The 16,961-nt window shown below is 46.4% G+C and overlaps 1 protein-coding gene across 1 annotated transcript in view; it reads left to right on the forward strand.

Moving 5' to 3' along the window:
- The window catches only part of F13A1 (coagulation factor XIII A chain), a gene marked incomplete at both ends in the record, with an annotated part of 135,969 nt that overhangs the window by 88,470 nt on the left and 30,538 nt on the right, over positions 1-16,961 (forward strand). Inside the window, 3 exons of the mRNA XM_082847566.1 lie at positions 6,282-6,385; positions 7,759-7,847; positions 14,972-15,125. Coding sequence (XP_082703692.1) covers positions 6,282-6,385; positions 7,759-7,847; positions 14,972-15,125 — 347 coding nt within the window. The remainder of the gene's footprint in view (positions 1-6,281; positions 6,386-7,758; positions 7,848-14,971; positions 15,126-16,961) is intronic.

Raw genomic sequence — 16,961 nt, forward strand, 5'->3', positions numbered from 1 at the left:
CTTGGTCTCCGCCTGATTGGACTTTTGCCTTCAGTGGAGAAGACCCCAGAGGAACTCCAAATGCCCCTTCCTGGTTTCAGCACTCCAACAATGAACAGCTGCATTCTGAACTAGCGTGGTTCTCCCAGCCCCCAGCTCCATAAAAGATTCCTCCAGCATACTTCCCTTCCTCTGAATAATTCCTTTCTGTTGTCTTGCTTCATTACCTTTCCCAACTGGCAAGGTTTTTCTTGGTCCAAGCTTTTATTTCCACTTTGGAATGTCTTACTAGGCAAGCGTCAGAGTCCACCAACTTGGCTCTACTTCTTTCCCACCCCACCCCACCCCCCTTCGTTACTGGAGTGACCAGAGTTTAACAAGTCCAGGGCGTGCTGTCGTTTTTGTCACCAGTATCATTGCCTGTGTCAGGAGTATAACAACAGGGCCAGAGAGGTAGGGCTGTGCCCATCTGCGACAAACACAAATAATTTGCAAGACAGACCAGGGTCTTTCTTCTACCCCCTGCCATCTGTAAAATAAAAGAATTCAAAGACTTGGTTTACACTTGAAGTTGGTCCAAGACACCTCTGCCCCCGCTTTCTCTCAAGCTTATTTGTGCTCTCCCTTGAGCCCTAATAACGCTGCAGAAACAAAATTACAGTCCCACGTCTCTTTCTTCCCTTTTAGGGAACAAAACCTTTCTGCACAGATTGCAGATGAGATGACCCTGTGGAATGTTTAAGCAGTTAGCCAAGTTAAAGGCAGTAAAGGACTCCTTGCTTAAATTATCCACTCTATTTTCTTTGAACATACAGCACACAGAGCCCCGAAGCCCATCCTGGTCTCAGCTGTGTTTTCTGCCCACTCTGCACCCTCCCATGGGCACTTGTCACCCTGGATGTGACCTTAGCCAGTTGTTAGAACTGTGCTCTTCCTTCTTTAATAAAAAAGAGTCCTGCTAATGGTTGTTTTTTTGGGGGGGTGAGGGGGACTAGTATATATTTATTATAAAAATTTCAAACATTGCAGAAAAAAGTATAAAAATAAGCGTCATCCACTTTCCAGCTACTCAGAACATTTACAACATTTTGCTAAAGATTCTTTAATGGGTCCCTTTGCATATTGTATTCATTTTTTTGTTGCTGCATAACAAATTTCCAAAACCTCGGTAGCTTCAAACAACACAAAGTTATTATCCAACAGTCTCTGTAGGCGAAGGGTTTGGGCCCAGGTTAACTGGGTCCTCTGCTTAGGGTCTCAAATGGTGGCAATCAAAGTGTTAGCCTGGACTGTGGTCCCCTCTGATGCTCAGGGCTCTCTTCCAAGCTCATTCAGGTTCTTGGAAAAGTTCAGTTCCTTGCAGCTGTAGAACTCATGGAAGCTTCCACCTTCTTCGAGGCCAGCAGGAGAACGTCTTTGCTGCTTCAAATCTCTAGTTTGCTATGTCCCAGACCTCCCAGATTTAAAGGCTCACGTGATTAGGTCAGGCCCACATGATAATCTCCTTTATAATTAACTCAAAATCAACAGCTTACTTACCTTAATTACGTCTGCAAAATCCTCTTTGCCATGTAAAAATGTAATCACAGGAGCGACATCCCATCCTATTCATAGACTTCACCCACATTCAAAGGGGGGGATTTATACAAGTGTGAGGATCGTTTAACGTTCTGCCTTCCACACATATATACATACACAATGAACACTGTACCTGGTGTTCTGTAGCGTGATTTTTAAAAATTGATATGCCATGGCTATTTTTCCTACCTAATAAATACAGATCTGATTTTTATGGCTGAACCGTATTCTATTTTGTGATTTAAAATAGTTAATCACATACTGGACAGTTTCTGATTTTCCTTCTTAAAAATTATGCAAGGATGAACATTTCACATTCTTATCTTTGCATGTGTGTAATTCTAAGGAAAGGAGTTTACCAAATCAAAGGATAAACTAAACCAATGCTGCCATGTCCCTTCCAGGGTCCTCCAGCAGCGCATGGTGCTGCTTTGCTAGCGAGGCTCTGCTTTTGGTGAAGATTCTCTGCGTCTTTTGCTCCGATACTGCCAAATTCCTACATCCTTGAAAGGAGTTCTAGAAATCACTAGCTGCCGCTGCAGGAAACATACAGGAAGTAACATAGTAAAGATGTGATGTTCACTTATTACCTCCATCATCTCCCCAAAGAAGTTATTTTCAATTTGATTAAATAACTTTCGACGAGATGGGGCTTTATTTTAATTTCTACCCTGCTTCTTTAGAAAGAGGCAACAAGGATACTAGATCACATTGAAGGTTGATAATCTTTTTAACTTTAAAAGGACACTGCATATTTTGATGGTATGGTGGGAAGTCGGGCTTCAAATGAAGGCTCTGAGAAAATACAAAACCGTGAATCTTAGAAACAAACACACAAAGATTTAATTATGCCTGCCTGCCTTGCTAGGAGATATCCTTAACTTTCAAGCAACCAATACTTTGTGAGCACCTCCTATGGGCCAGTTCTAGTTCTGGGAATGCGATGGTGAACAGGCAGGCGGAGCTCACAAAATGAATCTACACACTTTGCAAGTGCATATGATGAAACAGCAGGATACATTTATCTAGATACAGATCTAGGTTAAAAAGCTTTAAAATAAAAAAAAACTTTCCAAGAAGCATATATATTTTCCCAGCCTGGATAGTAGGTGAACGGAATTCAGCAATGTCTGTAAATGTTAACCCCTTTCATAGGGGAACTTGAGGTGCAAAAGGCAGGCGTGTATACCCAGAAATACTGAACATCCAGCCAAAAGGGGACCCTCGTGGCATGGGTGGCCCAGGACGCATTTCCCCTGGCCATTCCTGAGCAGAGAGAATGGCATGATAGAAAAAGCCCCATTTCTTCAGAGATTGCAACCTCTTCCTCTGCTCGTGGCAATCTGGGAGCCCAGCTACTGGCCTTGCACCCGTTGACTAAGGCCCAACCCCTCCAGAGCATAAGTTCTGTTCACTTCACCCACTGCTACAAGTTCCTGACCCTCTTATTAAACTCTTCCACCCCAAACACACAAATAAGGTCTCAGTCTTAGGTGAAAGTGGAAGAGACCGTGAGTACAGAGAGAAGAAACCTCTCCCCATCTCCTGGTCACTTGAAAGGAAATAAAATCCTCAAAGCAATGTCTTTACCTGAGATCTGAAATGCAAAGCTTATTTATCTTGTTCAAGGCTCACCTGGCCCAGGATACTTGAATTTAAACAAGGAGGTTCTGGGGCCTTTTACCCTAGGGCGGTGCTGGTGAAAGCCAGGGTTGCTAAACATCGCAGGCTGTGTAGGAAGCGTGACTGTGGCCATTTGGGATTGCAAGTGTCTCACTGCTGTTCTTTCTGGATCTCTCTGCCTGATGGTGCAACGTTTACCGTTCTTAAGGGGGGCTAGCATTGCTTATTACCTGATCACCGTGACCTTCCTTCCAGCTTCAGAGCAAAGATAGAGGCTCTCAGGTGGGAGCCAGCCTCATGCTCGTGCCCCGACACCTCACACCTTGACCCTGACCTACATCTGCACCCCCGTCCCCTGCAGACAATGCCTCGCTCCCCACACTTGTCCATGGCGCTGCTCTCCACCTCATCCTCCTGCATCCTTGGTATTTGAGCCTTTTTTTATTCCATCTCTCCCTTTATTCTATCTTTATCTCACTCCCACTCTACTGGTTCTTCCTCCATAGACATGACAATCTCTCCGAACGTAAAAATAATCAAAACAATCTTCCCGCATTGCATTATTTTCTAGCCACTGCCCTATCGTCTGTTCTTGCATTCACAACCTAGGTCACCCTTGGGGGAGAAATCCACTCCGCATTTCTCCCCTCCAGTTCCCTCTGCATCTGGCGTTTGCACTCACCACTCTCCTCCATCAGCAATAAAGACGCCAGTGGCTTCCTACGTCAGATTCCGAGTGTCACATGTGTATATAAAAACGCCTCTTGGGTTTCATCCTTTGAGTTTCTCACGGGCACTCGAGTTCATCATGTCCCAAATGAACATGTCACCCACCCAACACCGGCCCCCAACACAAACCTTCTCTTCTTCCTTCATTCAGTCTTGGTGAATGGAACCATCACACTCCCTGGAAACTCAAAATCTTCCTCAACACTCACAGTTCCCTTCTGACAGCTCCTCTCCTTCTCCACGGTGACGAGGGGAAGCTCAGCTCAGTCTCTGGTCCTCGCCCAGCTTCCACAAATACAGATCTGCAAATTTAACTGGCCCAAGGAGAAAACCAAAATATTTAACTTGGGATAAAAAGATCTCACAATCTGATCCTCACCAACAACATAGCTCAGTGTTTAAAAGCACGGATCCTGGAGCTCTATCACTAACACACTGTGCAACCTCAGGCAAGATTCTTAACCTCTCTGTGCTTCCGTTTTCTCCCTTGTAAGTGGGGGATAATAATAACAATACCTTTCTCGTAGAGTGCTGGGAACGTCATATGTATTCACGTACATGAAGACTTTAGAACAGTGCCTGGCCTACAGTTGCGCCATGCGTACCTGACGGTCTTGTGACGTACTGCCCATTTTCACCTGCCAATCCTCTCCTCCCATGCACACAAGTATGCAGACATGCTACTCACCCGCCACAACAGCATACAGGTCACCAAACACCATGTTGGCTGTTTCTTGTCTCCACCACTTTGTTCTTGGTTCTTTTGTTAATCTGCTGAACTCCCTTTTATTTTGGGGGGCTCAGCTCAAATACCACTTCTGCTGTGGTGCCTTCCCTCCTGCCCCAAGGGCTTCCCCACTGAGACCCGATTGTACCCCAAATGAATTTCCCCTGTAGCATGCATCACTTCAATCAATTATTTTTAAACGTCGGAGAGTTACCATGTTTGAGCGCTTGTCATATGCCAGACCCCGTTCTAAGTGCTGTATACGTATTAGCTTGTTTAAGCCTCACAGCAAACCTATGAAATGTTTTAACAATTGGTTTCTGTGTTCATCATTCCTCCTCAGTCGTGGGGCTGTTTATGGGCAAGAACCTATGACTTGATCATGACTGGGTGTCCAGCATGGTGCCTGGTGCATGATGGGCCCATAGATAAGTGAATACCTCTGAACTGAGCCAATCAAAGATGAGCTGAACTCAGAGAGAGAGATGGGCACATGCACGAATTACTGACAGTGAAGGACACTGAGGTATGGGTGGATGGTAGCTGGATCTGAAATTCACCAATGCTATAAAGACTGCTGTAGCTACCTCATGCCACCATTAAATTGTTATTACTATTTGAATATTTTCTATAATGCCGACAGGTTAATGTGCTCCCATTGTTTCTGTAATGTCATATAATTTGAGGTCTTTCCAAGGACATAATAACACAATTCGTGATGTTTTTTTTTTTTTTTTTTTTTTGCGGTACGCGAGCCTCTCACTGTTGTGGCCTCTCCCCTTGTGGAGCACAGGCTCCGGACGCGCAGGCTTAGCGGCCATGGCTCACGGGCCCAGCCGCTCTGCGGCATGTGGGATCTTCCCGGACCGGGACACGAACCCGTATCCCCTGCATCGGCAGGCGGACTCTCAACTACTGCGCCACCAGGGAAGCCCTATGATGATATTTTTATCCCATGCTCTTGTTTCAAGGGTCACTTGCTAAGTCTGAAAAGTTTTGCCTGGCCTTCAGCTCATGGGTCACCCACCTTTGATAAAGTGTAAAGAGAAACTTACCCTGACAACCTTTCCTTCTTGTTGGACACCAGATGGAAATTTGCCACAAATTACAGACAGCTACAGTCAGGAGTTAACATTACAGTTTCTATGGCAATAGTCTAAGCCCGTAAACAAAAGCATTGTTGCTTAATCGTTACAAAGGGATATGCTTTTTATAAATCTAATATACATATAAATATAAAAGGAATTCAAAGATAATATGTACCTCAGTTTTCATTAACTTTTCTTCCCTGCCATATCCCTTGAGCCCATAGTAAATTCTGTTTCATTAGCCAGTAGACAAGGATTAAGATCAAAATTGTTTAAGGCATTGATTAGAATACCTCTGGGTGGCCTTGAAGCTGATATTAGTGGGGGAGAGAGCAATGTCCAGCCATGAGTGCCATCCCAGGGATGCCAGTGGAAAAGGACGTGCACAGAAAACTTAAGTCTAGAGCCCCAGTATATCTCTGGGAAGCTTCCAGCTAGCTTAAGCCATTCTGATAATTTATAGGTAGCATAGTCACAGGATTTTTGGTCACTTTTTGATTTTCTGAAGCATTGAATGTGATGGGAAGTTTAATCTTGCTGGGGTGGTGTTTTTTAAGGAACTACCACTGCTGGAACGAAGCCTGGATGACGAGGCCTGATCTTCCCATTGGATTTGGAGGTTGGCAAGTCGTGGACAGCACCCCGCAGGAAAACAGCGACGGTAAAAACCGCATCCTCCCTCAGGGAAATGGATGTACTGCCCATCTTTATTTTGCTTTTATGATTGCATTTGATGTGTGGGAAACACTCCCTCCCAGTGGGAACAGCATCAGAAGTGTGCTTCCTGGGCGCATGTACAGGATTGACTACCTGCCAGCCAGGTTTAACTGCATTTCACTGGTCGTCTTCACTCTGATTATTTTGTAACTTCTAGGGGGGAAAAAGCATAAAACTTAACATATATAACCAAATCGATTCTTGCTTTGATAAGCAGTTTTGAAGACAAGAGAAAATGTATCTGGGTAAGCACTTTTGCTAGGCTATAAAACAGACTTCAGCCCTGCCTGATAAACAGTGATAAGATAGATGGCAGTGGTGAAAATAAAGAACTCAACAAATAATTACAGATCATCCTTTAACTTGTTGTTTTTCCAGACGCTGTTTTCTTTTTAGGTTGTGTGATTTCTTTCAAAACTTGAGTATGTAGGTACGTATCTTCTAATGTGTGTGCTAAGTAGTGGCAGCTATGACACCCCTCTCCCACCGAATTTTTATAAAATCACACACATCGTGAGGCCCCATTTCTCTTTAGCATGATGATAAAAATCAGTGGTCTAGGACAGGACTTTTCTCTCCCCAGGTGTTGATATAAGATATCGATGTGTGCATATATATATACACAAAAACGTTCATTACATACTCATAAGGGAACGCCAGTACAATACTGGATTTTAAGAGAAAAATTTCAACACTTTCTGGTGTTCCGGATTATATATCATGACGAGATAGCTGGGTGACTAACGGCAGCTAATCTCTTATTAACAAGAGATAGCTGGTTAAAATTCAAAGGACTTTGTGAAAGTCAGCGTGGGCCTGCTGACTTCCTGAGTGCACGTGGTCCATGTGTGTGGCTAATGTCCAGATTCTCCAGTTAAACTTGACATGTGTCCATAACGTCCAAACACAAAAAACAAAAGTGAAAACAACAACACAAACACTGAGGACGGATCACTGTTTCCAACATTCCAGATATGAGTTATGAAAGGATAAGCCCTGTGTAAGCCAGCGGCTGGGCACCAACACACTTGAGTCTGTTTGTAGTTGGAAGAGTAGATGCAGAAATAGCGTTGCCCTATATTCTTTTCGTGGCTTCAAATTTTGGTTTGCAGAGTCATTTCCAACAATTCCCTCTCGATTACACACGTGAGTCCATGGCCCGCTCCGGCCATGGAAAGCACTGGGGCTACCTCGGTGATGAAGTAGAGGAACATTTGTCTCTACGGAGTTACCTCAGGGCTATGATCCAGATCAGCTCTGTATCTGGACAGAACTGAAGATGGCAAACTCATGCTGCCCCTCCTCTGTGTGACACAGGGATGTATCGGTGCGGCCCGGCCTCTGTTCAAGCCATTAAGCACGGCAATGTTTGCTTCCAGTTTGACGCACCCTTCGTTTTTGCAGAGGTAAGTGGGAAGCTGGGGAAAAGAGCTGCTTTCCTTCCCAACCTCTTAACACATCAAAAAATAAGGTACTGGGCTGTTACTTCTAAATTTCCCAGGTACACAGTGTATGCTTCATGTTTACAAAGTTAACTAGACATCATTCCAACCCCCAGGCACTGCATGCTAAATGCACTTCTTACTTAAACATTTTTCTCTCCTTGATGTTTTGAGATTTTTCTGCCGGAAAGCAATTGCTTTACTAACCTTAGCTTAGTTCTCTGGACCCCTGAAGTAGGTATCAACTGCTCCCAAGAAATTAAGTGACTAAATGAATCACTCAACAAAAAATTGGTGGAGACGGTCCGTGAATTGAAATGGCAGAGTGTACTTCTTCACCCTGAGACTAGCCCAACAGTGCACACGGAACAACACCTGAACACACCCCAACTACGGTCTTAGTCTGGGAACTCCAGTCCATTTCCTGCCATTCCAGGCCATCCTCCAACAGTGGAGACAGAGAGTACAGCTGCTAGAATACGGAGGGGAGAAGAGGGTCTAGAACACTGCACACTAAAGGGTGGATAGGGACGGTTTGGGAAAGGGTCTGAAATTCTGCAAGAACTGGATGGAGGTCGGAAGCAGAGAGGGCAGTTCAAGGGTGCTCCAAAGAGAGCTCAGAAAGTCAAATCAAATGTAAGAGACATCAGGTGAAGGAGAAGGCCAGGAGGCTGCTGAAGGTAGGGGTGAGGAACAGAGATTTATGAGAGGCTGAGAGGCACGACTGACCTAGAGTATAATTTCACGAATGAACGCAATGAAATAACACCTACTGCTACGTAATCACTTTGCCTACCATCGGATGCTCTTAGCAACCCTTTAAAATGGGTGTTATAATTCTTCCCATTTTACAGAAGAGAAACATGAGGCAAAGGGTGGTTAAATAACCTTCCCGCAATCATCTAACCAACAAAGAGTAGTGCTAAGATTTAAAGCCAGGGAGGCACCTGAGCTCATGCCAGTAAACACCCCTTTCTGCTACTATTCTAGAATGAGTAAATGTCTATTCCCACTACGTGCCAGACACTGTGGGAATTCAGAAGCCTATGTCCTTAAGTAACTGGATTCTCGATGGAGATGGTGGTAGGTAAACACAGCAACGTTTGAATAACAATAACGCAAGGAATGCTGTGGAACTAAATGTCAGACAGCAATGTGGGTGATAAATGACTTGCGTTAAAGTTAATTGAGACATATGAGCTAGGAACTGAGGCAGGACAGCAAAGGCCACAAGCCCCTGTCCAGGGAGCGTGATCTGGGAACAGACACAAGGACAGCTACGTGATAGCCGCGGTACGATGAGTGGAGCATTACAGGAGCCCATGGAAGGAGGGCCAGAGATGCTACCTGGAGGGAGCAGAGCCTGAAGCATGTCTGGAGGGATGATTAGTGATTATTCAGGCAAAGAGGGTAAGAAAGAAGCCAGAGGAAGGAAAGAACTTTACACAGAGGAGAAAACTTGAGCCTCCGAATGGTACGTGCAGACAATGAAAAACTATACAGGCTCATGGGAGGTGTCAAATGACGACAGCTGAGGGAACTAGACAAGGGACCCTCTGTCCTGAGAAACGGGCACCTCGTCCTGTAAACGAGAGGCTTCCCACGGGGAAGGGACGGGAACCTGTGCAGCACGGCCTTGAAGGGAAGGCCTCGGGGGTGCGGGGAACACGGGAAGGCTGGGATGTTACTCCACGCCCAAACCAGACAAACGGCGACAGGCGGGGAAGGAGGGGGCAGGAGGGGGCAGGCCTGGGAAATGTTTCGGAAATAAGCAAAAGCGGAAATGTGAATTACACGAAAGGAACAGTCTCTTCTACTGTGCCCACCATTACAGTTTCTAGAAGCCTTGGGAGAACAGGCAGACCGCATTTGGAATTTCACCCTCTCGACTTCATTTTGAGATTTAAAGATTTATCCAATCCTCCCCAGCTGCCGTCTGATCATATCTGATGCTATGAGCACTTCTTAATGGGAAATGACTCTAAAACTCGCCAAGCCTTGTTTTTGTATTTTCATTAAGCTTTGTTGCTGCGAAGGGGAGAGGAACAGCCTCCCTCCAAGAGCGAATTGCCCAAGAGCTGTTATTAAATATAGATCGCGGTGTTGTGAATGTCGTCGGGACTCTCGGGTTATAATTACTCCTCTCTCACCCACTGCAGACTTGTCTGACAGCGTGTAGGATTGCTGCTTTGGCACGCGCTGAGCTTCAGGGCTGTGCCATTTATAAGAGATGCTCCAACTGCTGAAAAGTGCGTGAGGAACCTTATCTCAAGGGTTCTAAAGTAGGAGTCCATGGGGCACGTCGAATTTCACTTTAATGAGAGTCTATGTGACTCAGGTTCTAGACAGCATCTTCCCTCCCTTTCTCGCCTCCCTGCTGCCTAAGCTTGCCTCTCCCTGACCCCAGCCACGTCAGCCGGAATGTGCCTTTTCTTGCCTCTCGGCAGACTGACTTTCTTGGTCACTCCTTACTCATTTCCGGGCCAGATCAAGCATCATGTTCATTGACTTCCTTTGGTTTTTCTCAGGGCTTTTTTAGTGAAAGCACGACCCCAAATAAGAGAGGTATGCACGGAAAGCATCCTACCTCTGTCCTTCTCCTCTTCTCCTCCGTTTTGGAAATCTACGCTTCCCATTTCTAGATTTCTTCCAGGGATCGAAGCTTACTTCTCTACCCGCCTCCCTCCTCATGCCCTCAGCCCTGCGGTGAGTTTCTTGGTTCTGGAGGCTGTTCGGCCCGTCCTCCCTGACTCCTGGGGACCTGCGGCTCCTAAAGAGAGCAGAACGGTTCTCAGTGTCGGGGCGACTTTCCCAATTCCCATGCAATTCCCACGTTCACTAAGCATTCAGGAGCTGCTGCTTCTCTTCTGTCTTAGCTTCTTCTAGTTGTGTCTGTTGACCCCCTCACGCCATCCCACTCAAACTCACACACAAACGCACATGCACGCACCCATTTTCCCTCCCTGGCCCGGAGCTAATTTTCACGGCAGCAGTGACAGGCTCCTCGGGGCCGCAGTCACCACCCCATTGCTCCAGAGGCCACACCTTCCCTTGCTCCGGGCCAGCAGTTCCCTGTACGCTAACTGTGCAACTGCTTCTCTGCAGATTCTTCGTTCTCAATTCAAGCTTGTTTATTTTGCTACCGCTTATGAGATGCAGCCCATTTTTTGGCATCCCCTAGTCCGATCTAAAATAATTCGCCCATTTGTTCAAATAACCTATGAAAACTTGAAATCATCTTGGCTTCTCTTCTTAACCTTCCTCAGGCATCTTAACGCAGATATAATACCTTCCAATAAGATCACAGATCCAACCACGCCAGTGATCTCCATCATTACCCTCCGAGCTCTGAACAGCACTGAGATCTGGGACGTCTGCCCCTAAATCATCTGCTTCCTCCTTGCTTGCCCCTTTCCTGTTTCTTCTCCACAAACCAGCCAGAAGAATCCTTCATAATGTAGATAGAAACGTGTCACTCCCCTGCCCCAAACCTCCTAACGGATTCCCATCACTTTTACAATATACTGAGGCATAAATCATTACAAGGTTCTGTGCGATATGGACCCTGGCTTCCCCTCCACCCCCATCCCTTTGCTCATTTCCTTCCAGCCACACTGACCTTGCTATTTTGTCAGAGTCTTTACACATACTGTTCCTTTGGCTATGACAGCTCCTCCCCCACTACGCATGTCCTGTTCCCTCCCTGCGTCCAGATCTCTCTTCAGCTCACCTCCTCGAAGAGACCTTCACTCACACCACCTCGCACCCGAAACGTCACCACCTGCCCTGTTGTTTCTGTCCTTCTACTCTGACTCAGTGTTATTATTGCTCTCCCTGCTAGAATGTAAGTTCCACGCAGGTGGGCTCTGAAAGCAGGGTCCGGCACACGGCAGCCACCAGTAAATACATGAATGAATAGAGCAAGCGAAAGCGTGTGCATGGTACACTGCTGAGAGCAGTATCCCAGAGAGACAGGGGTCACGTGGCACCCTCAAGTGCCGGCAGTCCTGGTGGGAGATGAGGCCCACGTACGCAGCAGCAGGGGGCGCACACGGGAGTGTGGCCGCGTAGCCAGCGTCCGCGGGCTGCAGGAGTGGCAAGCACGGGCTCGACGTCTGGCCGTTGTGCCAGGAGGGCTCCAGGACCAGGTGGGCATCCACTGCGTTCCTTCAGAAGCCCTGGAAGGAGCACCCCCTTCTCAGCACAGCCTGCAGGGCAGTTACTTCCCCTTGGGAACAGATGAAGAGAGCAGACACTGTCCTGGGTCCTGAAAACCAGAGCTTCCATCCTGAGAGGTGAGAAGTGTAGCTTCTGCCGGCAGTGGACACATGTTCACATTCCTTGGGCAACAAGCAGAAGTTTGCAGAGAGGCCCCTCTCTAGCCTGAGGACCCAGCCCACCTTTGCTGAGCCCCAGGGGCCCTGAAACATCCAAACATGCTCTCGTATCAGAGTCTTTACACATGCTGTTCCTCCTGGTAGGAAAGCTCTCCTCCTACTGTCCACCCCACTTTGGAAGTGCCTGTGTCTCGCCAAGAAGCAAGGGGTGGTGGGGCTGAGAATAGCCGTATTTCACGTTGGGTTGCCCAGGTTCTGCGTGACCAGAGCCCTTTCAAACGTATGGGTAAGACCAGATGGTCCCAAAGACTCCTTTCCACTCGAAAGAAATTAAACACAGGACTTTCACAGGTGTTGCTTATCTACTTGCCAGCCTTGCAAGGGAGGTATAATCAAACCAGGCTCAGAGATATTCAGTAACTTGCCCAAAGTCACGGAGCCGAGGTCCAATATTTCTTCCCCTTATGACTGTTCTACCGTAGAGATCCAGCTGGTCTTACATACACTTTCTAAGCCCCTCGGTGATTCTAATGTGCAGTCAGGACGGAGAACCGCCACACTAGCGGCTGCAACCAAAAAGAAAGCTTGCGGATGTCACTTGGAAAGGATCCTTTCCCTAAACCCTCACGCCCAACATACACATGCAAAAGCCATTTTATGTGTGTGTTTCTCCTTTCCTTTCCTCACAAGGGACAGTGTAGTGGGCTGGCCTGAGATTTTAGCCTACATAAATTTCCTAAGCTATGCTCAAGGGGAGACGAGGATTCATCCACTTTCATATTTAGCCTTGTCTCCCTGGAAAACTGAAAGCTGCTTTAAGAGTTGTTTATTAAGAGGACATTTATCATCATTGTGGCTATAGTTCGCAAGTGAGGAGGGAGCAGTCCATGCCTGCATGGTCTCCGCCAGAGGGAGAGCTGAAATTCTCAGGAAGCTCATTTAAAGTTTCCTTGAACTTTTTTCTCCAAAATGAGAAATATCCTTGAGGTGTCTGCTCTGTCCTCTCTTGTCCTGATTCCTGGTTTCGCATTTCAGCCTTTCACAGCACGTGCCTTTCGCCACCGAGCCCTGGATACTCTGCTGAGGAACAGGGCCAACACCATCACCCCTCAGAAACCTGAGGCAGCATCGAACCACCCAGGCCCTGGGCCTGGAAGCGCCTCCCTACCACGTGGTGCCATGGCCCTGTGGGGTGACGCGGGAGAAGCAGTGAGCTGTGGAGCTCCGCGGCACAGCACGGGCCACCCCGGGTGAGGGCCAGGGCATGTGCTATGGCCACCCTGGGTGAGGGCCAGGGCATGTGCTATGGCCACCCCGGGTGAGGGCCAGGGCATGTGCTATGACCACCCACGGTGAGGGTCAGGGCATGTGCTATGACCACCCAGGGTGAAGGTCAGGGCAGGTGCTATGACCACCCAGGGTGAGGGTCAGGGCAGGTGCTATGACCACCCCGGATGAGGGGCAGCACAGGGGCTATGGCCACCCCGGGTGAGGGCCAGGGCATGTGCTATGACCACCCAGGGTGAAGGTCAGGGCATGTGCTATGACCACCCACGGTGAGGGTCAGGGCAGGTGCTATGACCACCCAGGGTGAAGGTCAGGACATGTACTATGACCACCCAGGGTGAAGGTCAGAGCATGTGCTATGACCACTCAAGGTGAAGATCAGGGCATGTGCTATGACCACCCAGGGCGAAGGTCAGGGCATGTGCATGCCCCTGCCCACATTCGTACTTCTTCTCCACCACCTCCCAGCCATGTGACCATAAACACTCTGCTGACTCTGACTCTTGGTGCCTCGCCTATAAAAGAGGGATAATAGTACCTACCTCACAGGATTGTCGCTGTGGGGTTTAAATTAAATCATTTAGAAATGTCCCTGAAACATTATGGGTCAATAAATATTGACTACTTCCTTTCTTCTTAACAGAGATCAGACTTCACGTAAATTCAGAACATTTTGTGAGAAAGCAGAGAAAAGTTGCTCTCTTAAACCTCATCTTTGAAAGCTGGGGATCTATCATCAAGTTTTCCCATTACCTAGCAGTGATCATTACAGTTTTACTCAATTTTGATGTTTACAAACCTCTGTAAGAATCATGCTCACATAGATTCTATCTCGCTCAGTCCCAAGGTGTTCCTATGAAACTGGCAGAACAAGTGTAATTATTTTCATTTTATAGAAGCAGGAACGGAGGTTCAGAGAGGACAAGGTAACTTTCTAAAAGTACACACCCAAGATCAGAGCCCGTGTTCCCTGCAGCTCATCCAGTGCGTCTCTCAAATACCTTCCTCAGAACCTTTGAAGTGGCCAGTCCCTCTGCCTATCACAGCCTTTCTTCTCTCCATTTACTTGCTTTAATTATTTTAAGCTTTAATGGGGTAAAATTGATATTTAAAATGCATACATTTAATGTATACATCTTGATGGATTTGGACCTATGCATCTACCTGGAGAAAAATCTCCCAGGAGCCACCCAGCAGACTTTCTCTTCTTCCTGGAAGTAGGTCACGCCATCACTGTCAGCTTAAAGAAGTCTGAGGAGAGTAACAGGGTACTTTCTGCTTTGCCTTAGGAGGTAGGATTTGCCAGCAAGAGAAAGGAAAGAAAGAAATGGTTGGCACTTAAATGACTTAGCACAATGAATAATGCCGTCTCCAGGGACCCTACATGGCTACACTATTGAGAGTTAGAGATTTTGGTGACAGGAACATTGGATGCTGGCTAATGGTCTCCTCTCCTGTTTTTAGGTCAACAGTGATCTTGTTTACATTACAGCTAAGAAAGATGGCACTCATGTGGTTGAAACCCTTGATACCACCCACATTGGGAAATTAATCGTGACCAAGCAAGTTGGAGGAGATGGCATAAAGGACATTACTGACACCTACAAATTCCAAGAAGGTAAGTTACCACAATCGAATGAAGATTGCTCTGCCCAGGTCTGCTCGGCACTTTCGTAGTTACAGTCACTGTCACCACGAAGACGTGTTCCGGAGAAGGCGTGGCCATTTGCAGCATTTGGAAGTTAGGAGAGAACTGGAGTGAATACACATCACACCCACAATTTCTCGTGTCATTGTAGTTTTACTTGTTTGTTTGCTTTGAGCAGAATTCTGCTTCACATGGCTTTTGAAATAAATGCTTTAAAGTCACGTCTATTTTAACAGAATATAGAATGTGTTCTTGTTCATAAAAATATGAAAGAATCTTAATTGCAAATAATCCTATTAGAAAACATTACATAACTAATGTACTTTTAGTTCAATAATGAAATTTAAATACCTGTTCACATTTATTTAGTACCTTGAAAACTATTTTCACATGCATTGTTCCCTTGACATATCGTGGAAATCTCCTGAGGTAGATGATACAACATTAATAGGACACTGCAGTCTCACTAATTCAGGCCGATTAGAATGGAGGCCCGTTTCAATCATAAAATAATGTTAAGGTGGTTTTTGTTAACTCTTCGTGTGTGGAATGTTTGAAATGGAGCTGTTGAGTTCAGTCCCGTCTCCATCGTACTGAGTGCCTGCTCTATGCCTGGAGTTGTGTTTGGTGCTGGGAGCCCCACGGTGAGTAGAACCCAGTTTCTGGGCAAGTGATAGGTTCATTCTGCTGAGGGCTTTGAAAACAAAGAAGAGGGGCAGTCAGTCCAACCAGGAGATTCAGGAAAACAAAGCCCGATAAGAGAAGTCCCAGACCACAGTTAAGGAAGCTGGACCAGGGTTTCCAGGAGAAGAGAATATGACAAGGCCATGGGGTGTGAATCAGCCGGTGTGTTTAGGGTCCTGCAGACATTACTAAAGCATTAAGCTCATTAAGTGCCCAGAGGCTGGAGTCAAGTCTCCCCAAGGTCAGTGGCAGACAGGAGGTGGAGGACCTTGGGTGTCTTCACGGGGACGTGGAATATATGTTACAAGTGATTCACCAACAAAGCTTCTTAGGAATGGCAAAGGCCATTTTAGTAAATGGATAAAAATGAAGGGTCATTTGCATATACCTAAATATTCATCAGTGTTCCTGAAATGCTGAGTGCAGAATTTGTTTTAAATATTTTAGATCCTCTGTCTCCCTGCTCTTATTTACAAAAGCAATTTGCACTATAAAGAGAAAGTTTGCTGAATTGAGAAATTCAGGATTTGTGCCATCTGAACCCGTGAATTTTTGCTGTATTCCTGAAGTAGATAGCTCTTCTCTTCTGTTGGTTTTCATCCACTGCACAACCTCGATACAAAAGATTCTTTTTTCTTTTGGGCTTTTTTCTAAAAAGAGAGTTTTTAAAAACATAAGCGAGGGCTTCCCTGGTGGTGCAGTGGTTAAGAATCCGCCTGCCAATGCAGGGAGACACGGGTTCGAGCCCTGGTCGGGGAGGATCCCACATGCCGTGGAGTAACTGGGCCCGTGCGCCACAGCTACTGAGCCTGTGCTCTAGAGCCTGTGTGCCACAACTACTGAAGCCCACACGCCTAGAGCCCGTGCTTCGCAATGGGAGAAGCCACCACAATGAGAAACCTGCGCACCGCAGCGAGGACCCAACGCAGACAAAAATAAAATAAATAAATAGCTAAATTTACTTTTTTTAAAAAGCACAATAAAACAAAACAAATGACCCATGCCCTCTTGTGTTAGAGTGACAGGCAAAAAGATTTGGAAAGGAAAAAGGATTCCATATAGGAATGAAAGGAACCGGCTGTAACATCCACGCATTTATTCATTCATCCTTTCAACTACTTG

The sequence above is a fragment of the Leucopleurus acutus genome (assembly GCF_964270905.1).
Source record: "Leucopleurus acutus genome assembly, chromosome: 10".
Taxonomy (NCBI): Eukaryota; Metazoa; Chordata; class Mammalia; order Artiodactyla; family Delphinidae; genus Leucopleurus; species Leucopleurus acutus.